Raw genomic sequence first — 26,299 nt, 5'->3', positions numbered from 1 at the left:
TGGTGCCAGCCAGAGATAATGCACATTAAGCATCATGTGGCAAATGGCAGTGTCTTCTACTCTGCTCAACAAATATGAGGCATCACCCTCAAGCCATGGTTGCAGTTTCAGATGCAGCTGTCTGAATGCAGTTGCTGATGGCTCCCCCAGTCAGAGATGAAATGTCGTGGAATAGTTTTATATATCAACTACAGCCCTTCAGCCTGGAAGTCTTCACTGAAATAAAATGCCTGTTAATGAAACTAGAAAAAGTTGGAGGTTCTTAATCAGCTTACTGTGAAGTATCATATCTTTGGTTTAAATTCTTTTATGTAAGGATATACAGTGAAAAAGAAAACCAACAAAAATAATTTAGCAAGAGTACTTTTGCATAGTATGTATTTATTACAGCACATAACAGCAGAAACATAAAAATATTTTTTTCAAAGTTTTCCAAAAATACCGTTATTGGTAAGTTATAAATAAAATCGAAATAGCAAATATATCAAAGTATTAAATGTATGAGAAACAATATGCACTCTTTAATCTTTATAAAAAGGAATCTAATCATCTTTAACAATGTCTTTCAAGGTTGAGTTCAGAGCTCTGCTGAAATGTGAACCACACCAGTAACACCTCCCACAGTCATCACAAATAAGATATTCTTTTTCTCTCTGCAGAATTGGTTCAGGTATTATACCAATCTGAATAGCAGCACCTTTTTGTGTCTTGCACTCACTCATTATAATTCCATCCTGTACATTCTGTACTTTTGCTTCTGTGTAACATGGTGGTCTTATCAATTCAGTATACATGTCATCTTCACTTGAAAAGCCTTCAGAGTCAAAACCCGCTTCTTCAACTTCTACTTCTTCTTCATCTTCAGCTTCAGCTTCTTCAGGTACAGTGTACGAAAGGCGGCGATAATTTTCAGCCAATTGCTGCATTGTATTCCTAGTTACTTTAATAAATGTGTCTCCATTACAAATCTGCAAATATTATAAATACCAGTGTATTAATTAGTGGAAAGCCTATTATTCCAGTGGGGGAAAATGGAAGAACTTCAAGCAATAATATGTTGTAATGGGCAATTCTAATCAAAACAGCTACATTATTTTTTGAAAACAATTCTCATGTTACTTTTATACAATTTTGTACCAAAGAGAAAAGATTCATTACAACAAAATATCATGTGGAAGTAAGATCAACAGCACCACATGTAGAAGCCAATTAATTTCACACAATCACACTCTGGTTCTCATGTGTTTCAAAACTGTAAAAAAGTGAAGAAAGAAATATTTTAAGATACACACACTCATTCCTGCTTTTGATTTCCAAATTTTTAAATAAAAAATGCAATAAAACACCTGCAGTCTTTCTTTACAACATGTTGCCCATATAATTACCTTTTGGAAAATGCTTCTATAGGGAAGATAAGATGAATCCTTATCTCATAAAGGTTGTATGTATACAATTGTACAAAATGATGAAATTTTCAGAAAGTAATGGACACTGCTTCATAATTAGTAATGAAGTAGCAGTAACATATTTTACATGTACGTTGTATCACAGAAGCACCTATATTTTCTGTTTAACTCACTTATTCACATGGAACTTATAAAAATAATGCTTTATGTGGTACGATTCTTACCCTCCACGCTGCCCTCAAATGCTAAATTTGTGATCCCTTGATGCCTCAGAACATGTCCTACCAACCGGTCCCTTCTTCTTGTCAAGTTGTGCCACAAACTCCATACAAATACTTTCAGAAACGACTTCCTGACACTTAAATCTATACTCGATGTTAACAAATTTCTCTTCTTCAGAAACGCTTTCCTTGCCATTGCCAGCCTACATTTTATATCTTCTCTACTTCGACCATCACCAGTTATTTTGCTCCCCAATTAGCAAAACTCCTTTACTACTTTAAGTATCTCATTTCCTAATCTAATTCCCTCAGCATGAACTCTTCAAATTTGAAACTCTATTACAGCATGCTCTTTTTCACACACCAACACAGTTGTGTTAGGCACCAGCATGTTACACACAATTCGGAGCCCTCTAGTGGTAGAAGGTTGCAACCTTTGTCAACCAAACGGGAAAGTTGACTGAGTAATCTGCACGACATGTAATATCTCAACCAATATTGAGAACAGAATAAGAAATTCAAAAGCATTACTTTTCGGCAAGAAGCTCTTGTTGGAGTTCTCGAAGCTTATGACTAAGAATACAGAATTATAGTAGTAGTTTAGCCAGCTGTGCACATCTGCCATGGCACAATCAGATTCTAAGTACAAGTCACTTTTAATGACCTTAAGGCAGTCAAAGCTAACACAGCTGCCTTGCCTTCTCCCACTGCTAGTGCCATGCTCATGGTCATTTTCATTTCATGCTTTTTGGGAATACCCAATGAGAATGTAAACACACATTTGCGATGTGGGTCACCCCTGCTCGTGGCCAGGTGTTTTTTTTTTTTTTTTTTTTTTTGTGTGGAATGTGGGAGGGTTCAAGTTGTACAGAAATGCACATACTTTTGTCAAATCGGTTGATGCTTTGAAAAATGCTGAGAAGATTGACACCATGACGAAGGGTTTAGCAGAGTGGTATTCCAATAAAAGAGGCACAAGTTATTACTGTGACTAACTTTCTACCTTTGGGCAAAGCTTGAGTGAAGACTTTGCGGTGAGGCATTTGCAAGCAGAATAAGGGCTGTCTCACGCAAAACTTATACCCTTGGCCAGGACGTGACAAATCATGAAGCACTTTTGCAGAAGGCATAAATGTACGCGGTTGATGTTTTCATTCATAATATAAACCTGCAGATTCCTGGTGAAGTTAAACTGGCTTCCCCAGCCTCTCTCCACGAAGTGATATATTTGGCATTGTTACAAGAAGAAACAAGGCAAGCAGCAACAAGCCATGCCATGTGTTTGCTAGCGTTACCGTTTCAGAAGATGTAGGGGAGATGGCCGCACGCCCAATAAGTGCTTGGCTTTCTACTGCCCTAACTATCAGGAGTTGGACACTTATGAATGCACTGCCCATGATAGTCAAATAGGCAAGCCTTCTTTTAATGACTGCTATGCTAAATGGCATATTGTTGTGACACTCTCTCACGTATTTCGCAATAATACCTTCTGACTTACATGACTTTTAAAGACGACTTTTATCCTAAGAAATGCACCTGCTACATTTCAAATACTTGTCAACTCCTTATTACAAGGTTTGAAACCCACGACATGTTTGGTGCATTTAGATGACATTATCATATTTCCTTGAAGCATTGAGAGGCACAATGAGTGATCAAGGAATGTGTTGGCGAGATTACAGAATGCCAACTTGAGCTACAATTTGGATAAATGTTCTTTTGCAGAACCTGTGGACTATTTTCCTGCTCCTACTGCTTTAAAAGAGTTACAGTTTTCTAGGACTGGTGAACTATTATTGTCATTTTATAAAAGGCTATGAGTTTCAACAAAGGTTTTAAAAGGCTACTGGAGAAGGGAGTACCCTTTGATTGGTCTGAAAAATGAAAAATTGCCATGCAATGAGTTCTTGTTTTGCAATGCCTCAGATTTTGCCGTACATGCATTTTATGCCAGGAACAAGGTGGTGAAGACAAACCAATTGTTTATGCTTCTCACTAGCTTATCAAAGCTGAAGTTGTTATAGCAAAACAGGAAACGAATTGTTAGCCTCAGTGTTTGGAGTTAATTATTTTAAATCTTATTTGTGTAGTGGAAAATTCACTTGGTAGCTGACCATACTGCCCTTTTATGGCTCTTGAATTTAAAAGCTCCCAGCCACTGTCTGATGGCTGGGTTTTGAAACTAATTGATTATGGTTATGATGTACACCATAAACCAGCCAAATGTCATCAAAATGCAGATGTCTTGAGTAGAAATGTTTGTGTACTGTAGGTAAATGACGTACTTATCACATAGTTGAAGGAAGCACATCAAATGTAAACAGTATGCCACCCTTGCAGATTTTTTATATGGAGATGGTATATTATACCCCACGATCCCTCTCAGAACCTGAATGGTAATACCATAGCCTATACAAACTCTTTATCATTGCTGATAGCATACTAGCATGTCACAATGGCAAATGAACAACAAATGATTGCATTGCTACCCTTTATTGGTGGTGTACTAACCACAGGACACTGAAAGGTATATATGTCCATGTCTTCCATGCACACAGCAAACACAACAAATTTGGCCACAAATTCCACTGCAGATCTTCCCACAAGCTTCTAGGCCATTTGAAACTGTGGCTTTGGTTATAATGAGACCCTTTCCCCAGACACAGCAAGAAAATAAATATACTCTGTTGATTATTGATCACTTTTCCCACTAGCTAGTGCTAGTGCTGATATGATGGCAGAGACTATGGCAAAAACATTTATGAATCATTTGGTACTGCCGTTTGGAAGTCCCAATGCCATATTGAGGGACCAGAGAACATATTTGATGTCTGCATTATTTGTACATGTGTGCAAACTGTTAAGAATTAAAAAGTGGAGAACCATCCCCTTCCACCCCAAATCAATGGCTGCATTGAACAGATGGTCGACTTAAGTGATAGTCCATTTTGACATTTCAAGCCCTGTCAGGGGAACATTGTGCAACCCCTGCCTGCTACATCAGTAGAGCTGCTGAGAGGTAAAACTTGCATTGGTAGAAGAGTGCCAAAGATGATGGAGCCAGTGCCTCTGTCATGGCCCAGGTATGCCCTACGCTCCAAGCATCCCTATTCACTTTGCTGTTTTTTTCAGTCTCCTGCCCTTATTTACTTGAGGATGGGCAATATGATGCCATCATATGTCTTGTTTACCCTCCCATGCAGCATCTGTTTACTTGTTGCACATTATTTGATTGTTTCTGCCTGTGTACATGCCTGCAGTTGTTATTTTTTGTCATATTTGTGGAGGAGGTGGTGAACAAAGAGGCTACCTCTTTAATGAGAGCAATCAGGCCTTAGACCAACTGGAAGAAAATTATGCAGTGAAGAGTCTTTAGCTTCACCAGTAATGAGTACAGAGTGTAAATCTAATTAATAACCTACATGCCAGGAAAGGCCCTTATTGCCACTAGTGTTGAATTATTTAAAGAAGTTTCTGCCCACTCTCATAGGGTTCTAACAGTTTTGGCAATACTGACTCGAATGTATGCACCAAGGCCCATGGTTACTGGCGTAAGAATTAGAGCCAGGGTGTGGGCACTTTGACTTCTGTCCAATTTTTAGAGTTTATTACAGTAATAAATGTCATGCCAAAAATAAGCATCATCAACTGTCACTTAACAGGAAGTGTGTAAGGTTAATTAATCCACAAACACATAAACCACTGACCTCCTGCTTACTGGTGAGGGAATCTGCCAAGGCTCGCCTGACATGATTCATTGCCTACACTTAAAAGTCCATTCCACAGTCCACTATTCTTGCTTGTGGTCAAACCTCAATGTGGCCTTCCAGGTGTTAACCACCAAAACAGCTCATCCCACTGGTCAGCTACTCCCTTCCTCATCTAAGCTGAGCAACAATCATAGTAATTTGCTGTAATCTCTCGTTAAATAAAAGTGGAGGAGAGGCATCCCTGCAGCAACTGAGCTTCTCACCCTGGGATCAGTTATAACCAGCCATCCAGCTGCACCATTGCAAAATGGCAAATCTCGCCTGTAATCCCAATAACTGATTTACATTATTCATTGTGTTTTTTATGGAAGACTTTATGTCCCACTAACTTCTCAGACCCCAATTAGAGGGTAAAACGAGCGAACCACATTTTAGTAATTGTAAAGAGTAATTACAATTAGTATGGACCTGAGACACACAGCTGATCTCGGAGGACATTTGTCTGCCATTATCACAACTCCGTTTCTCACAAATGCAAGCAGTGGTACAAGTGGCCACTCGGAGCATCATAACATGACTGCCCTTAGTAAGATAACTGGATACATGATTATTATACAATAACTGAAATAATTTGGTATAGTAATGCTAATGTGACTTGAAAATTCTGAACACACTACTCACATAAAGATATCCAAAGATATACATGGGAAAGACCATTATTACAGCAGAAATCAATAATTGATTACATAATTACCAAGCAACGACCAAAAATGGTAGTTCAAGACCTTAGAGTCATGTGGGGAGACAACTGTGAGTCTGGTCACTACTTAGTTTTAGCAAAGTTGACATACCCATTTAGGAGAAAACAATCAACAACTGGACAAGTGGTTGACCACAGCTAACATCAAAAATTAGAGCAGGCAAGGTATAAGCTCTTTCTCCTGAAGCAGTTCAGCATCAAGGATTTATTTCAATGTAGATTAGAAAATGAATTAAAAGTGATTCCAGAATATGACAATGTTGAAGTAGAATATGAAAATACTAAAAAAGCACTTACAAAAATTTCTCTAGAGGTGCTAGGGACTGAAAGTAAAAGTCTAGGTATATGGGATCATCCATGAATGTCTGATGACCTGAAAATGTTGATTAGGGAAAAGAAAAAGCTCTTCAAAAAATGGTCATCAACTAAATCACTACAGGACAGGCAAAACTACCAGATAACAGATTATGAATTAAGAAACAGAATTAAATTAGAAAAGAACTAGATGTGGGAACAGAAATGTATTGAAACTGACAGTCTAATAGGTGGATCAGAAACAACAGAAGTGTGGAGGACAATTACCAGTATGACGAAAACGCAAGTAAACAAAGCAGTAGACAACCTAATTCCCTTAAAGGAATGGAAAAAGCATCACGCAGACCTTTCAACTGAAGACAGGCCATATTACACAGAAGGGAACAAAGAGAAAATGGAAGTAACTGATCGAAATATAAACATTACAATAGAGGAAGTGAATTGTGCATTAATTAAAATGAAGAATGGCTGATCACCAGTCCAGGAAACATTCCTGTTGAATTACTGAAGGCTGGAGGAAGATATCTGAAGAAACGAATAACCTGCCTGATGAACAACTGTTGTAAAACGATTGAAATTCCCTCAGAATGGAAAAAGTCATATATGGTTTCTATTTTCAAGCAAGGGAATAGAAAAGACACAAACTGCTATAGAGACATTAGTGTCAACTGTACAATGAACTGTTTATTTGGCAAGATAATGTTTGAAAAAATTAGACAAAATGTTGGTCACCATATTGGGGAAGACCAGAGCAGGTTTAGGCAGAACAGATCATGTACAGATAAATTATTTATTTTACAACAATTAATGGTGAAATTTATAGTAGTATGGAAGGAACTACACATTGCCTTTGTAGATTTAGCAAAATCTTACAATAAAGTCCCTAAATCTAAGCAGTGGGAAGCTATGAAAGATATAGGTATGGATGATCACCTTTTACAAATTATCATTGAAATGCACGGAGACAATGTGGGACAGATTAAACGAGGTTGAAAGTTATCAGTACCTATTAATGTTACTAAAGGTTTGCGACAAGGTTGCAGTATGTCACCAATCTTGTTCAATTTATATGTGGAAGTGGCTCTCTGAAATTGGAAGAACAGCTATAGAGGAATGGGAATCACTGTCAACGATGTAAAGATATTTTCATTAAGTTTTGCTGACAATCAAGCTATTATAGCACAAGATGATGATGACCTAGAGTTCATGATATGATGATTATATCAGTAATACAACAGGTGGGGACTACAAAAAATGGTTCAAATGGCTCTGAGCACTATGGGACTTAACATCTATGGTCATCAGTCCCCTAGAACTTAGAACTACTTAAACCTAACTAACCTAAGGACATACACAACACCCAGTCGGTGGGGACTACAAATGAGTCTAACAAGAACAGAGTATCTGGTGGTGAATAGTGATGTTAAATTTGAAGTACACATCAATGACAAAGCAGTTATGAGACAAGTAGAGAAATTTATATATCTCGGGGCACATAATGAGAAAAATTGATTGGGCGATACAAAAGTAAAATACAGAATACAGCATAGCAGAAAAGTGTTCGGGTGTATGAATTCTTTTTGGTGGGATAAGAATATTTCCAACAGCAATAAGAAAAGAGTAGGTAAGATAATGGTTGAATCAGGGCAATGCTGTGGATCACAACTGTGGATCTTAAATGTGGATCTCAAAAGAAGACTAATAGCTGTGGAAATGGATTATTTGCGTAGGAGTGCCAGAATACCAAGAATTGAAAGGAAAACTAATGATGAAGTAAGAACTAGAATGAAGGCAAATGATACAGTGACAGATAGCATTGAAAGAAAATCATTAAAATGATATGGCCATATGATGATAATGCCAGATCATTGGTTGCCAAAGAAGGTTTATGAATGGAAACCACCCAGCTGACATAAGTGCGGAAGACCACGACGTTCTTGGACAGACCACATAAATGGAGTAATGGAACATCGCAGCATTGACAAGGAAGATGTGCTGGATAAAGAGGCTTGGCAGAGGATAAAAGGAATACAACAATGTTGTTGTTAATTAATCTTTGTATTGATTAATCTCATAATAATAAATAAATAAATGATAGCTGCTATTAATCAGGTGCAGTGAAATAACGGGAAATCTATACGGACAATGTTTTTATAGGTCGGTATGCTACAATTTTAAAAGAATTATTAAATCTTTTGAGAAGAAATACAGTGCATGGCATACAAATAATTTACTTAAATGACATTAGAAATTGTAAAAACACGTGACTATCTTTGATGGATTAAACATATTCCTGTCACGTACATTGGGCACATGTGAGCAAAAGTTGGAGAATAACTTTCGTCTCCATCATTATTTTATTGACAGAGAGGGGAATAGTTATTCATCTTCATAGGCCAAAGAAAACGGTTTAGACCATGGTGAGATTCTAAAGAGTGGAAATGGAATAGATAGTACTCAACATCTGACCCAATAATACAATTTCTATCTCCGTAAGGGACATCCTTCACTCTTAAAACATTCCCGTTTCAGTAACTTATTTTCCTGGTTGTGCATCACTATACATTACCAGCTCTTCTGCAAACACCTGTGTGTCTTACTGGTTAATGATAATCCTATCACTTTGCACCACTTAAATGGCTGCTTTCCCACAGTAAACCTAATTCTCCTGCTCTATTGGTATTCCACAGTGTCTCCTCTATAGTAAATCTTATACCCTCCCCACTTACTAAGATATTCAGAAAGGGGGCGATCTGTGTTCTCACTCAGATTACCTGTAGGAGATTTCCAGACTTCAAGGAGAAATTAAACGCTATGGAGAGAAGTAAATTTTTGACTTGTAGGTGTTAAATAAATGAGGCCAATGCCAGAGAGGTTCTTTCTACAAAGCCATGGGTAATTATTTGTTAAGACCACTCAAATTATCACTGTATGAGTCTGCTTTTCCATATTAGAGAATGCGATCATGAAGGAACTTTTGCTGGCAGAACAGCTGACACATTCTCTGCCCATGGCCATTCAGCCCCACAGTGGTTGCCATCATGAAATAAGGCATGGCTTACAAGGAGAGGTCATCAGCAGTGGGTTTGAGTTTTTGAAACCACCTATGTGGTTATGTAGGTTAAGAGCCCAGGTATCTCAGCTAGCAGCTATTTGACCTGATGGGCCCCAATTTGTAATTGGCAAAAAAATTTGGAATTTTGTGCAGCAAATAGCCTGGTTTGTGATGTAATGGAAAGAATAGTAGTTTCACATGCAGGAGGGTGTGGGTTCAAATCTTGTCAGGTGCAGTAACTTTTTTATGTTTAAATCTTTATCGAAATGACTTTGATTATCATTTTTATTTAGTTAACTGATTTAAATGTAATTTTTTATTTCTGTTCCTTTGTCACATAATTTTAATAATAATATTAACTTCTTCATTTGCTCTCCTTTTTCTGCCTATTATCTTCTCTCCACTTGAAATCTTTGTTCATGTGTTTTTAATTAATTTTGATTGAATTTCTTTTGTTTAATCACCCTGTTTTTTTCATCCACATAACTGCATTCATTATATCTATTTATCATTTTGTTTGAACTTCATTACACTTATAAACCCTTCTTTCATTTAAATCTTCTTCAGCATTATTGTATCCATAGTGCAATAAGTATTTAAGTTACGTTTTAATATTTGTATGATGACACCATGAAAAAAATTACAGATCAGGTAGCGAAAAATTCATTTTTCACACCAGTGCACAGTCAATATAAATAGATTGTTTGGTCTTTCGTTTACTAACTGATAGACTGGAATTTTCAAATAACTGAATATTATAATAGAAAAATGTAATTAAATTCATCTTCACAAAAATTCTGAATGGAAAGAAAATGATATAAAGAAAAAATGAAACAAATGAAAACAGATCATACAGTGATTAAAATAATGTAACGAAGGAAGAGGAGAAAAAACACTATTAAATCAATTAAATGAATAAAAATGGTGATCAAAGTGATTTCGATAAAGAATTGAAAATTACTACACCTGTTGAGATTCAAACCCACAACCTCTTGCTTGTGAAGCTATTATCCTATCCAGTACACCGCACAACCAAATTACATAGTTCAACTTTTTTAATGTTACTGACCATCATCCAAAATTTGGTATTTTTTTCAATGACTCGCAAATGTGGGCTCACCAGGGTGAACGGCTGTAGGGCGCAATATCTGGGATCTTCACCTACAGCACTGTATATTTGGCTTCAAAAAGTCGATCCCAGTACAGGGGACCTCTGCTTGTTAGACGCCCTTCATCTTTCAACTACAGCCCGCTGTCACCTCAACACTGAATGGAAATACACACACCAATATTGTGCATGGCACACATGGATGCCATCTGTCAAACCTGTGTCACTTTGGAATGAGGGGTTTCCTTGTCTTATTACAACCATGCATGAAGTTTGACTCTCAATGGTTTTTCCTCTTCAGTCCCTTGAATAACTCATCTCTCAAATGTTAGGAGCACAAGCCATACGAGAGTCAAAGTGTGAGATATGCATTATTCAGAAACAAGATACATGTACTGCCCGTTCACCTTACCATATCAACAAAAAGAGTACCCATCCACCCCTTCACCTTGCATCTACCACACAGGCATACAAAATTACACAGTTCGCTGTGTCAAGATTCTGCTAATACAATCCCACTTCTTAGACTGCCTTTCACAGCTGAGCTCTGTCAATAGCACCCGTTGCTTCAGTGTCAGGACTGTTTGGCAAAGTACGCATATATGGTGTGCTAGTCACTATAGTGCAATCAACTGCACACAGCCTGCTCATATGCAAAAAGAGAGTTTCAACAAAACTTCGGCCATGAGAGTCATTAGATGCCTACCCACGCTGACGGTGGCACCTGCTTTGTCATTTGTCGGAAGGCCTGCAGTTGGCTTAGTAGTACCTGTAAATGATTCCCCCTGTGTGTTAAGAGTCCTTTGAGATCCAGCATACTTTCACCTGACAACTTATTGGTAAACCAGATCATACGAATACATTCTCGGAATAGCAAGTAGGAGAGTCTCTGTGTGGTAACATCCTAAGAACATAGTTGGAAGTCATAACCTACTCACACCTAAGTATCAGGTTATACGAGCTATGCACTTCCACAATTTTGAGGATTGTTGCAGGAACCGTTGATGTCAGGATGGACAATTTCTTTGAAAATGGAGTAAGAGGGTGTCCAACATTGGCTGATTGTGTATTCCCACTAAAAATTGAAGAACCCATTTTTAGGCAGTTTTCATTTATCAGTAGCCTCCACCAACTCTACAGTCTTCCTAATCTGTAGTTCCTGCTATACTTGTGCCAATTACAAGCCATCAGACTTTTTATAGAGAGACCTCAAATAAACTAGTTACTACAGACAGTATAGGCATCTGCAGGCTCATTCACCTAATCCCTTAATAGACCCACTCTCTCACAGCATCAGTAGACAATAACCTCACATAGCCATCATTGCACGTTAATATTTCACTTCATTTGCTTCCATCACTTTTATCCAGTGTCAAGATGCTGAATGACACATTGACTATAACTATGGCGACTGTGCTCCCTCTGTCCTTACGATCACATATTTGTTTTACCTAAGTTAAATCTGCAAAAATAAGGAAGCAATAGATTCTCCAATGAAACCTGCTCAATATGCTGTAGCAGTTAAGTCGAGGCAGCCAACTGCTGGCACTGACTCACCAGATATAGTGTATCAGCTTGGATCCTGTACCTCATCACTGTGGAGTGTGCCAAGTCAGCTGCTGTACCTGCATTTGGCAACACCACTGCCTCACGCAGCCCCACCTCTTTTTGCTACTATTCTGCTCTTCTGTGGCCTGGAAATAACTTAGTTTCTAGATCCTTCTTCAACACCACGTTAACTGTGAAAAGTACACCTACTCTTCTTGCAGCACAGAAGACCTAAACACTTACGTCTAGTTATCATGTAATCAAATGCCTTATTGCTTACTTTCTTTTATCTTGCATTGTGCCACTGTAACCAAAAGGTGTGACTAAGTGAATTTCAGTTACCTGAGTTGCACAGATGTGGAGACTACTCATGGATAATAATTTACTCTTTATTGCCAACACATGTGTTTCATTTATATACACACAGGCTTAGGCTAGTTACATAATGGTTAATTTGTGGGAGGAGTCTCCACTTGGACTTCATCCACTGCATGCGTGACATGATGAAAAATGTTTTATTTGTGGTATTTGCCATAATGTACCTGATAACTGAAGTTTTATTATTTGTTATGTTTACTGACTTGGGTGTTTTATGTGCCCCTATGCCAGGAGAGACTGTACCATCATGTAATCATTTGTCAGTTCATTTGCTAAGCTCTTATGCAGAGAACTGATTTACACTTCATACTGTCTGCTGCCCCCACGTCCTCCACATGCCCTTGTGTTGATAAGCCACCCTTGTCTTGCTTACTAGTTTGTTTTTGAGTCTATCCTATTAATGAAAAGCCTTCATGTTTGCATTTTTACACTATTTCGGGGAATAGCTTTCCACCGGTTTGAGTATGTTATGGGATCAGTGGAATATTATTTTTTCATTAAAACTCTGAAGAAATCACTTCTAGTGTCTGTGTTGCCTCTTGCCACAGTGGTATGCAACATCAGTTCACCTTGCTTGCCACACTGCTGTTGTGCATTTCCCTCAACCATCAGCACTTGCCACTGTACGAAAGGCCAACACCTCTCCCACACACTTATTTATCATTGCGTGAGTACATTCTAAATGTTATGGGATCAGTGGAATATTATTTTTTCATGAAAACTCTGAAGAAATCACTTCTAGTGTCTGTGTTGCCTCTTGCCACAGTGGTATGCAACATCAGTTCACCTTGCTTGCCACACTGCTGTTGTGCATTTCCCTCACCATCAGCACTTGCCACTGTCCCCAGTTTATAGTGTAAGAACATGATGTGTACCTTACCTATTATCTACCTCTGCCCTGCATCTGAACCATGAAGAAGCGACTGGTCTCGCTGTTCTAACTTGCTCCTTCCCTGTGAATCCCTGTTTCCAGTCTGGTTCCAAGCCAGCATTCTTACACAGTGTGCAAAAGTGACTGAGATGATATGGTTTGGAGGGGAAACCAAATATTCTAGCTCTATTCAAAAGGTCTCTTCAAATTTCCATGTAAAGCCATATTTTTGCAATTTCACTCACCCTAAAGCCTACGACCAGACTAACCAGCAGTAGCCCTCACCCGAAGATACATGCAGACACTAGTCTCATATTTCACTCCCTTCCTTACCACCTGAAAACTTGTCTCTACACTGAAAATGGTTCAGATTATCTACATCGATTCTGGATTCACAAGAAAAATAGGACTTATTCCAGTTGATTGTACTCTGTGCCTGTAATGTTAACCATTGTCATAGCCTGTTAGGATGACAGACTTTTTCTTCTAACCTACTGGGTATTACTCAGACCCACAGCTAGTGTTGTTTAATGGTTCCCATTGTGATACAATCACAACCACATTTAGGATGTAGAAATGCCTGTTATACGATCTCATTGTAAGCTTACACCCGCCCCTGCTGTATTTACAGAATTACTTTCAAAGGCACATTCCCATGACAATTGGTCGGTGTCGCTATCTATCAGATGACCATCTGTTGCAATCGTTTGACAAACACTTCATGCGTGTAAGGGGACAGATCATTACAGAGCACTATACTGTGCATATCAATGACTGGCACCATTGAAGAAATATGTTGGTCTTAATGCTACATAACTCCGTTTCAGATGCACTACCTCTAGTTTTTATTGGGGTGGCCATATGGCTCTCATATCAAATAGGCTAATGTACACGACTTAGTACGTTGCCTAAGAAAGTTCTACTGGAGCCTCAGCCACCGTGCCACTACAATCAGTGAAGGACAAGAAAATGCATTGACCCTCCCTTAAGTTTTACGTTTAATAGAAAGAATTACTTACATAAACTGTGGCGACAAAGGATGTGTAAGTTGAAGATTTGAGTACATAGTGAGTTGACACAAGGTCAATGTGAATAGTATCGGCTTTTTGTGTGCTATTAATGCGTTTGGTTGAGCTATGTTAAAATGAATCAGTACTGTGTTAAACTATACTTTACTGTTTAAACTCCAAAGAAGATTTCAATCAGTTACCACTTTTGTCAAAATAAGAAGTGGGAAGGGGAAGGATTGTGCACAGTCCACCCATTTGAAGGAAATAAGGACAAATTATTTTAATTTTTTTTATTTTAGAGTAAAGTTTTGTGCTTCAAGAGGCAACTGTCAAGACCATTCCCAGCCTATCCTCCATCTCCACACATGATGTTGGGCTAAGCACACTTCCCACATTAAAGAACGATGACACAGGAATGCCTCGGCTACAGCATCAATAGCAATTCTCAACCAAGAGGAGTAGGAAAGGATCACGTGGGCACTTTGATGCCAGCATCTAATACCCAAGGTGGAGACACTTCTCTCTCTCGGTCTATAGCTTCCTCTCTGCTAACACATTCCTCTGTTGCTCTCTGGAACTTTGGTCATTGTGAGCACCTGCTAACAGATGGCAACTTCCCTAGATGCAACATCTGTACCCCTTTACTGTGAATATAAACACTTTACAAAGTTATTTTCAGATTTTCACTGTCTTATTTGTAAATGCAACAAGACCTGAATGCACACCTGCCTGTTCTATTCTGGCCATTCCTGTACAACAGATTATCATCCCTGTGAAGACTTCCTTCTCTGTTCCCCAGAACCGAACCTTAGAAACCACTCTCTCTCAATTCTACTATAAACATTAATTAAGGGAAACTATCTTAGAACACATCTCAATTGTGTGTGCGTGTGTGGGGGGGGGGGGGGGGGGGCGGGGGGGGGGGGGGGGGGGGATGGTCAGCACACTGAAAGTCTTGTAAATGTTTGAAATTATGTTTAAGGTTTGTTGGCAATTGCTAAGTGCTCTCGTTCACAAATTCTGGGTGAATGTAGCTTGAGTAATTTGCGAACTGTTACATTACTTCAAGACATATACATAGTTTTTAACTGTAATACTTGGCTTACAGTATTAAGCCTCTTTATGAGCAGATTATGACAGAATTTAAAACTTTTAAATTTGGTCAACAATAATACAAGATTCTGAAAATCAAACTTTTGCTGCTCCTGGAAGCCATTAGACAGGCATCATGCAATTGGTACTGTGCACCATGAACCATTTTACCAGTAATTTTGATCTTAGGTGTACATAAAAGCTTCATATGGAATTATACAAATTTCTGTGTCACTTTTCTTGGTCTTGCAGAAGTTACAACTGACCCATGAAATGAAATAGGCAATCAAGTTTTAGAGAGCACCGTGATGAAAAAGATGGACTAATATATCTAGTACTTTTAGAAAAAAGCAAATTAAAGATTTCACAAATAAGTCTTCAAAATTCATCTTTCTTTCACTTGCTCTGAGGACTCAGTGAACTCCAACTTGAAGGACACTCTTGACTTCTTATGCTCCTCAGCTGTTTCTTCAATCACCTGAGGGTGCTAAATGATTTTTCAGCTACGCACATTGTTGGTGAAATTGTCACATAATTCACAAGTGCCCCCTCAATGCTGGGGGGGGGAAATGTAATTTTCAAAAGGAGATCACTTGATTTTTCCAATACAATCCTTATTTCTTTATAGTGTATACCAGCTCCTGTCTAAAGATCTTAAATGCAATAAAACTCAGGTATCTCCTCCATAAATTTTATAAAATAATTATTTTTAAATGGACTGTTGTTATTTTTATTTATATGGGACTTCTACTGTGCCAGTCTCAAGCAATAGCTCACTATGACAAGCATCAACATTTATTCATTCTTTTTAAGAGGATATTTTCCTCGTGTCAACCAAATTTACATATTTCATGCCATATGCATAAAAAAAAAAAACCAGAATTCCTCGTCACACATAAAAAAGGAGGTAGCATTTCATAAAATAATTCCAATTGAATTCATGTCATCATTGCACTCTTATTTGCTAAGAAAGGCATCTCGTTTGGTGTAAACCTACGTAAGGATTAAAAGTAACTGTCCTGCATTAATCAGGTGGAAGAGCCACCCATAATAATGTGCAAAAATAAGTCGTGTTTCTTGCAGTAGTTCTCAATATTTTGACGCTAGTTTTCATCACATATATTTTTTCCCTTAATGAATATGTCAACAAAATCCACTTCCGATTTGATACTGTGCTTGTGAAAAATCTTCAAATGTTTCTTTCTTATATGCTTGTGTACAGAAAGTATGTCAAAAGCCACAGATTATACACTGTCACTACTGTATCTAGACACAAAGAATATCTGTTTGACCTTGAGAACCACGATGTATGTAACAGATGATGATGCAGCATCTAACTTGAAGGCTTATGAGTGTTTTTCTAGTTCCACCTCATTATCATTGAAAGACTACAGTGAGCTCTCTTGATTGTAATGAAATTTTTAGAAAACTGTCTATTTTTCAGACCATCTTTCCCTCTCAAACCCAGTGTGTGTGCAGTTTTCTTCCTTCTGAAAGTGCGTGCTCTAAAAGATTACATCACTCAATTTATTCAATCTCTTGCATTTTCTCAGTGTGGTTGATAAACAGCATGCTTTCAAGTGTTAACTGATTTTACACACTAAATTTCAATGACTGATCCAGTCTTCTTACAGTGCTGAGAGCCGTGTCATAAGGTGTACTTCCTACCTGGACTCCATTCAGAGGTACTGTTGGTATCTCACCACCTTTTGTAGTCCAGTTCGATACTCTGCTATGCATCTTGATCAGTTGTTTCTTTGGAGTCAGTACTGTTATTTATGGAATGTAAGAGTCAGCCCCTAAAAACAAATAAGCATCAAAATGCATAGCAGTGTGTCGAACTGGACTATAAATAATGGTGACATACCAACAATACTTCATAGCCTGATTGGAGTCCGAGCAACAAGTACACATAGTAAAACAGCTTGCAGCACTTGAAGAGATGTACTGGGTCAGTCAGTGAAATGTACAGTAGAAAAACGGAATCAATAACTCAGCTGAACACCTGAAAGCACACCATTATCTGCTTCATCATTCCGCTTGTGTTTCTTTATTGGAGTTCATTACTGAGGTCACTGCCCTCTACAGTCAACTGATGGGGAAACACAATGAAAATATACGCATTTATAAATTTATCTCTAATCCTTGTTTCTGAAACAGACCTGAGTTTGGTTCTCTTGCTTTTAAAAGTTCAAAATTGGTTGAGTTCAGTTACATTTCTTTTTTGTTATCTCCACAGAGTTACAAAACATTCTGGAATCAGTCACTGCTCCTTGTTGGCGATGGGATATAGAATATATCCTTGCTTCTTCATGGAAATATTTGAAGTGTCCTTTGGACCCTTACTCACAAAGTCTCAAAACCATTTTCTTCAAAGTTAGTTTAAACTACAGACAATATTTACAAAGTTCTCCTCTTTTGGAATGCAAACATTCCAACTGGGCTCTGTGTCTAACCAACTATTCTGAAACTCACACTTATTTTTATCAAGACTGGCTACAAATAAAAAAAATAAAAAATAAAAAAAGTCCCTCATACAAAAAAAATAATAATACAATTAAAAAGAGAAAGAACAAAGCCCTGGGGTTGGCATGAAAAGTTCTTAGTTTACTTACCACACCAAATTCAGATAAAATTCCAAGCTTTCGATCAATGCCTCCATCATCATCGTCAGGATCTAAAACTGTCTGCCATGAACTCTTCTTATACCCACAGGATGGCATGTGATAGGTTGCAATACATCCTGATTACAACGTGGAAATGCTGAGGTGGTGCCCTCTACGTCCACAGATTTTGTTTGTGCTGTATATGCAGTGTTACTTGCAGCACCCAGGCAGTGAACTGTGAGAAGTCTTCCTCTGTGCTTTTTATTTATTAAGTCCACACTTCCTTGCATTGCTAAAAGGATAGCCCATGTATCTATTGAAGTTGTTTTCAGAAAGTCTAATTACAACTGCTTTCTTGGCAACAACGTCCCAGTAGATTGATGTGTGAGCAAGTATTCTCGTTTGTTCAAACAAAAACTTGTACTTATTTAACAGGCTGTGCTCTGCCACTGCTGATTTATCTGAATACCTGTATTTAAGGTGATGCTGATGCTCAATGCAGTGTCTGTATAGACTGGCCCATATAACTTTTCTCAAGGCTAACAGTATCCTTTTCCGGTTGTGACAAGTCTTTAATTTTTCTGTTTGGCTCAAAGACTGGTCTGATTCCATGCCTATGTAGGTCTTTACCTATTCTGCTAGTTGTTGCATAACAGAATGGAAGCTGCACAATTTGTTGTTCTCTTAGCTTGTTTGAAATGTGTCACGTCTTGGTTTCTCCGACAGTGTTGATCTAACATCATGGAAGGAATACCTATTGCTTCTGAACACTGTCATCAGATGATTAATTTTGCAGCCAATGGGGTCCTTGTTTGAAATAGTTCTGGCTCTGTGTACTCAGGTGTTCAGCACACCTCTCTTCTGAGCTGGATGGTGAAAGCTATGCCCTTTGAGATACGGATCTGTATGTTTCGGTTTCCAGTACACAGAATGGCCGAGTCATCCATTTGATTTCCATTTGACTGACACATCTAAGAAACGTATGTCCCATTCTCCTCCACTTCCACTGTAAATCTGATGTTAGAATGTATACCATTCAAATGGTCAACGAACTTCTGCCATGTGGCCAGATTAAAAATGTGTTGTCAGCATATCTGAAGAAGCAGGATGCCCGGAAGGAAGCATTGTTCAGTGCAGTGTTCTTCAAAATTCTCCATGACAACATTAACTATGGCTGGTGATAGTAGAGAACCCATGACTGTGCCATCAGTCATTTCATAACAACTTCCACCAAACATGTAGTAAGTGGTTGTCAAAGAGTGACCAAATAATTTCATAATTCCAGGGGGAAATGTTTTAATGTGTTTTCCACTGAACACCTTAGTACACAGAGCCAGGGCTAATTTGGACAAGGACCACTTCAGTTCTGAAATTAATCATCCGAAGATGGTGTTCAGAAGCAATGGGTATTTTGTCCATATTACATCAAAACTGTAGAGGAAATCAAGATGCGACACTATTCAAACAAGTCAAGGAGACCAACAAATTGTGTGACATCTACTCTATGGTGCAACAACTAGCAAGATAGATACATGCTTAAACAGGCAACGAATCAGACCAGTTTTCCAGCCATCCAGAAAAATTAAAGGAATGTTGTGACCAGTCAAGGATAACCTCACTCTGAGAGTGCAAGGAATTTATAACATTACTTGAGAGTGTGGCAGAAGATATGTGGCGCAGTCTATACAGGCTGTTGCCAATCGCTGTGTTGAGCATCAGCATCACCTTAAAAACAGGTATTTGGATAAATCAGTGATGGCAGTGCTCTTCATCGAACTTCTATTTTTTGCAGTTTTCTTACTAATTCTAGTAAAAACTTTTATAAATTCTCTGGTATCCTGGCCCAACGAGTTCCAAAGCCCACCAGAACGCATGGACCTTGACGACAGCTGCTAGGCGGAGCTCCTAATATTTGTGAATGCTGCTGACACTGCCTCAGCATTAGGCATGAGTTACACCACCCCCCCCCTCCCCCACCAGCCTACTGGAGCCTGCAGCCAAGCTACGAAGCTAGCAGAGCAGAGGCGCGGACCTCAGTCCTGTTCCGACTGCTGTCTCCTATCATTCATTGAATGCTGCATTGCTTGGTTCCTGATATTGATACGTCTAGGCTTTTGATTTAGTTACACTCTGGACTTGCCATTCTGTTATTTGTCTTTGTTGGTTGTCTATCACTGTCATTGTCTTCTGTGGTTTTCGGCAACTGACCATCAACGCCCTTGGTTGGTCAGCCAGTGTCTCCTGGTCATGTCTGATTCTGGTTACTATATATTCATTTTGGCCAGTGTCTCCTGGTCATGTCCGATTCCAGTTACTACATACTCACAGCTATATTCACATATTCACAGCTATAGTTATGTACATAAATGAGCCCACAGACAGCTGTGAATCACTAGCACACTTCAAAGAAGTATCTTAACACAGCCTGTAACAAACTTTAATAATTTCAGCAAGGAGAAATGACTGCACATGGATCACACAATAAAGCAACTAAAAATGGCTTCTCTCTTCAGAAATATTATCCCTTTTTAAGATTCGTCACATCCTAACAACACTGGGACAACGAGAGTGGATTGTTAGGTGAAAATAAGAAGCACATGCTAGATGCAACAGTTTGCACAGAGCTGGAAGACTGACTGTTGCAAGTTGCATCAGGCCAGCCAGGGCACCCTTTGTGTAAACTGAACGGCAACAACTACAATGGTCATGAGCAAATATTCCCTACTTCACATGACGGTACAGAGAGGTGCCAAATCATAGCAGGTGGTGTTACCCATTTCATACTTTGGTATTTATAAGTTCAAATATCTTTTGACACACTGAAGATATTTAAAATCTAGTTTTGCTTGGCAGGGTTAGTCACAAAGGGTTCATAAAATACTGGCCAGCAAGATTTTGTAACCTTAATAATTAATAACATATGAACATCAACTTTTGTTTTAATTGGAACTTCCAGTTTTATTGTCTCTGGAGTACTAGAGCTCTTGCTTGGTAGTCATGCAGTTCATGTGCTGACAATTTCTCACAAATATGGAATTTGTGAAAACCAGGACCCTAGTTGTACATAATCAAGGAGTCAATTTTATTTTAAGCATGATTTTTCAATTCAAAACTAAAGTGCCCAGAAGTCTGAGTACACCACTGAACAAACTGCCTTATATTTTCACTAAAGCCACTCACTAAGGCCAAATATGACCAACAGAGGTGCTGAGGTGTATCCCTTCTTTCTGTTCAGTAGATGTTTGTCCTCTGTGAGAAAGAGGCATTTTACCTGATCTGAAGTGCTTGTGCTTGTCTGACAGGACAATGTTTAAAAAGTATTATTACATTACATGAGCCATATTCCTCAGTGTATACATCTTTAATAGGAGATGCACTGCTTTTATCCAAAATCCTTCTGACTGACCTTTTAGTTTGTGTAAAACAGTTAACAGATTTCAGGAATTTTTTCTAAGAGATTTTCTTGCTGTCTCTTATTATCATCTTTGAAAGACTGCAAGATTTCCTGCTGATGGACAACATTTTGAATTTGCCCACAGCCACACACCTCTGTATCTACAGCTACAGCTACATCTACATCTTCATCTATATACACCAATCCCTGAATGCTGGTCAACACTCTCCGCTCCACAAGACAGGTTGTCTGCAAAGCTGAAAGGACTATCTCAGAATGGCTGCACCAGTAGCTTGGTGAATCACACTGGAATTATGGTATACAATGCTGTAAGGCTATAAAGTATCCAGTTAATCCTGCAAAGCATTCATCTAGGTGGCCAACTTCCAGCAGTACTCTTTCAGGAAGGTGAATCCATATTGGGAAGTTGACACTAGAGTGGAAATCATTACCAACTTCCTACTGAGCAGTATTCACAAGAGCAGGCACGCATAAGGAGATATCAATGACCTATCAACCCTATTACAGCATTGAAGTGAGTCCCTTCCCCTCTGGTCAGTAGATGTATGTCCTCTATGAGGACAAGGCTTTTCACTCAAACTGAGGACTGGCGTTACAAGAACCTCATGGCTCATTATGTCAAGAAGAAATTTGGTATTATGAGACTTTTAAATCAACTCTGATGACCAGGCAGGGACATTACCACTATCAGAGCTGATGCCTTTAGGACCAGTCATTACAATGCACATTAGGCAAGTCAGATGGTCATGTCTCATGACAAGAACAGATAAATACCCAGGAGTGTTTCACTGGTACTAAGTGAAGTTATTGAATAAAGCATTCAGTAATGTGGTATCCTAATTCCCATATAATGGTGTGGCATTTTCTTCTTGTTTTTATTCAAGATGTGCAAATTAGTATCATGTATTACGGCTTTGAAGAACTTTGGCTTTATCTCAGTTACTAACTTTGTTTTTTATTCACTCTATGAACTTTTATGCCAATAACAACCAACTGTGTCAGTGGAAGGTATTAAAGTAGCCTTGCTGCAATATGACCAACAGGTGCTGCCTTTTCACTGGAGCATGTGATGCATTGTCACTACCACCATGACATGAAAAAACTTTTAACCTAAGACCAATACATTTTTCAACTGTGCTCTTACAGACAATGTGATAAAAGTCATTTATGCGTGCCAAGGAAACAGTAAAATGGCAGCACTGAAACAGAGTAAACAGTGCAACCAAATGTAATGTACCAAAGGTATATGTGTGACTGGGGTGAAGAATTAGCAGGATTGCAACACACACAAGCTGTGCAATTTGAAAAGTACGATCTACTGCACAAACATAGTTAGCACAATTGTCATGAAACAATGCTTAATCATGTTACAGGTTTGTGACCAGTATGCGTTATTGCTTCGTTATAAGTGTTCCACTTGTGTATGACTCGAGCGTCTCCCCTCCCCCTCTCACTGCACAAGCAAACACAGACCAGTGCTGCAATCTCCACATCACATCCCTCAGTGAGTGTGTATGCACTGTCTGCTTTGTACTACACCACCACTTATACTTCCTCATTGCACTTGTTCTCTCTCATTTGTGAATAGGTGAATCGTGTTCACAGAAAAGAAATATCAACAGTTAAAATTAATTTTGTGAATAATCAAATCCACAAACAATAAATGGGGAAACAATACCAGGGGAGAAGTGTAGTTCTCTACAAGACAAATTTGAACATATAACTGTTTCAGACATCTGAAAACAAATTGTAGAGTAGAAATATATTAATACTGGAGTTTTATGTTGTTTTTGCAGTGGGTTGGATGACGCATCACCGGGAAGCTTACATTTCTCTCAATAGTAAAATGTCTCATGAAGATAACTGTTTGATCAGTTGGTGGATCCGAATGACATACATAGGCCTAAACATCTACATGGATTACTTTTATTTTAGTCTTATAGCTTCATTAATAATTTGACTTTACCAATGACAAGGTAAGGGCTTGAGGCTTGATGTCTTCACATAAATTCTATCTTCTTGTCCTTATTGCACCTGCATTTTTCACACATATCTTTCCTCAGTCTACTTAGTTTTTTCAGCATTCTTCTGTAAGCTGATATTTCAACTGCTTTAATTTTCTTCTCTTCCAATCCCCCCCCCCCCCCCCCCTATCTGTGATTCAATTGCACTGTGCTCCAGACATATGTTCTCAGAAATTTCTTCCTTTACTTAGGACTTACATTCAACACTAGAAGACTTCTTTTAGCAAGGAATACCCTATTTGCCTGGGTGAGTCAGCTTCTTATATCCTCCTCACTTCATTCTGCATGTATTATTTTGCTTTCAAGGCAGCAGAATTCCTTCACTTTGCATACAAACGTGCTCCCCAGTTTTGATGTGAAGTTTATCACTGATCTGATTTCATTTCCTTTAGCTTAACAATTGACAACATGGTAAAGCATTGCATTCACAACACCAAGGTTAGGCATGTTTGTTCCTTTGTATGCAGCTACTCTGTGGCAGAATCTCTTTAGCCGGGGTGTTGGAAAGGCAAAGGCAAAATCAGAAACTGCTTGTCAGATCTCAGCTGGTGACCTGAATGAATTTTCTCTACACCTGTAAACTCCCTTCAGCGAAGAAATATGGCCCTTAAGAAACGCGAAACTAGATAACTAACCACAACACATCCCAATTAAAACACACAACAATAAATATAACAAGAAAAGCCATAATGAGAATCTTTTCTGAAGCAGCAGGCAATGAAAGTATCAGTGCAACCATGGTCAAGAATGCTACAGATAGATTAGCACCTGCCTGAACAGACATGCCATTTAGTTTTTCTCTTGTGAATTGAACATTTGGAAAAGAAGTATAGTCTGACCTATCCCTAAAATTGGACACCTACCATCACCTTGCGATTACTGGCCAATCAGAATATTACCTGTTGTTTCCAAAGCCATGGAATATAATGATCAAGATCGAAGTACTGAACACTTGCACAACTTCAACTTATACAACATATATTAGTTTGGCTTTCGTAAACACTATACCACCAATTCGGTACTAATTACGGTAACTGATTATCTAAAATATGCCACTGACACCCCTGATGCCACAATACTGACACTAAAAAACTGCAGCAAAGCTTTTAATACTATCAACACTGACATTCTGCTCAGAAAAATGTGACAGCTAAATTTCTTAGATAGTGAACTGAAGTGGTTTGAAAGATACTTGAAAAGCAGATAGCTATGTGTTGTCTGTGGGAATGAAATATAATTCTAGAAACATTCTCTCAGGACTGTCACAGAGGTAAGTTTGCTACCTTTGTATGACAGTTGCATTTCATCAGTTCTGTCCTGTAAATATTATTTCTATGTCCACGATGAACAGCTTTACTTAAGTGCCAGACCCAAAAATATTGCGATCATCTAGATGATTGATCTGTCTTCAGCAGTCACATGCGCAACAAACCTGGAGCTGAAACTTAGTGCAAAAAATCTGCAAGTACCATCAGAAACTAATATGCTCTGAATTCCATGAATAATTTCTGCCTATTGTCTTTGGCAGTATTTTCAATACCGTACCAGATAACAGCTAAGAATGTGGGTGTAATTTCAGATGAGCATCCTAACTGGGCAGCGAATACTGTCAGAAGGCTTCTGCTTGCCCTATGCCCTCAAAAAAATTTGGAACGTATTTCTACAGGATGTCAAATATAAACTCGTGCAATCACTCATTCCATGAAACCTCAACTACTGTGATGTAATTGGCACAACTAGTGAAAACATGTGACAGTTTGAACCACGAATGCTTGTATGCATTACATCTGCAACATTCATCAATATAACCATATCAATGCTTCATATGAATAGTTAGGATGGTTGTGGCTAGATACGTTACCTAGCCATTACACACTGTGTGTACTTCACTAGCTCCACAGTATCCTAGTACCTCATATCAGAGGTTAAACACCTTTCATGTCATCATATGTACCATAAAATAGGTCCCACTCATCTAATATCCTAGCCGTGCCAATTCATGAAATAAAAATATCTGTGAACTCCTTCACTGTCGCAGCCGTCCGCCTACGGAATCAACTGCTCTGCATTTAGCAGACAATTCAATGCCCAGCTCCCAGTTATGCTTCTCTCTCTCCCAGTCAAACCACCTAGTTCTCCTGCTATACGGACGTCTGAGTCACAGCTCTTGTACAAGATAAGTAATTTAAGTAGTAATAAACTGTTTTTAACACTTTAAACTAATTTATTACGTTAATTATAGTGCTCTTCAAGCGTACCATTAAAGGTTTTTGTCTTACTCACATATTTTCACAGTAATCACATAAAGTTCGTTTTGTTTACATATCACGGCCAGGCCGAACTTTCGAGCTTTCTGATTAAACTTCATACCGCAATTTTAAGTGCATTTACTGATAGTTTAGGGTGCTAAATATGTTTGCTGCCCCTTTATATCTGTAGAGTATCGTCATCTCTTAAGTAATTTCCAGTAAAAAAACTTCTGAACCACTGTTTACATAGTCACGAGTAGTCCTAATTTTTCGTATACGTATTTTCATTGTTTTCCGGTAACTTAATTGTCTTTCTGTCACTAAAATCTATTTGTACCATGAGTGTAAAGTGCCTGATGTGCCATAGAATCGTTAGCTCCGTGGTCTGGTGTGATGGACGTAGTAACTTTTTTCATTGGGGCGATTTTAGTGGTGTGGGAATTGGGAAAATGAGCGAGACTCATCAGTGGTTCCGTAGGCTATGCAGTAGAGATAGAAAGATTGTGGAACAGGAGGGGAAAATTGGTGCCC

At 38.5% G+C, this 26,299-nt stretch overlaps 1 protein-coding gene across 4 annotated transcripts in view; it reads right to left on the bottom strand.

Annotated features, from left to right (window-relative positions):
- Nucleotides 1-361: 361 nt before the first annotated feature.
- The window catches only part of LOC124709528 (exonuclease mut-7 homolog), a 232,064-nt gene continuing 206,126 nt past the window's right edge, over nucleotides 362-26,299 (bottom strand). For all 4 annotated transcript variants that reach the window (XM_047240847.1, XM_047240845.1, XM_047240848.1 and 1 more), the window contains one exon: nucleotides 362-968. In XM_047240847.1, coding sequence (XP_047096803.1) covers nucleotides 543-968 — 426 coding nt within the window. In that variant the 3' untranslated portion in view covers nucleotides 362-542. The remainder of the gene's footprint in view (nucleotides 969-26,299) is intronic.

Source organism: Schistocerca piceifrons, chromosome 1 (genome assembly GCF_021461385.2).
Source record: "Schistocerca piceifrons isolate TAMUIC-IGC-003096 chromosome 1, iqSchPice1.1, whole genome shotgun sequence".
Taxonomy (NCBI): Eukaryota; Metazoa; Arthropoda; class Insecta; order Orthoptera; family Acrididae; genus Schistocerca; species Schistocerca piceifrons.
The sequence above is the reverse complement of the archived record's forward strand: the minus strand, read 5'-3'. Positions and strand labels throughout refer to the sequence as shown.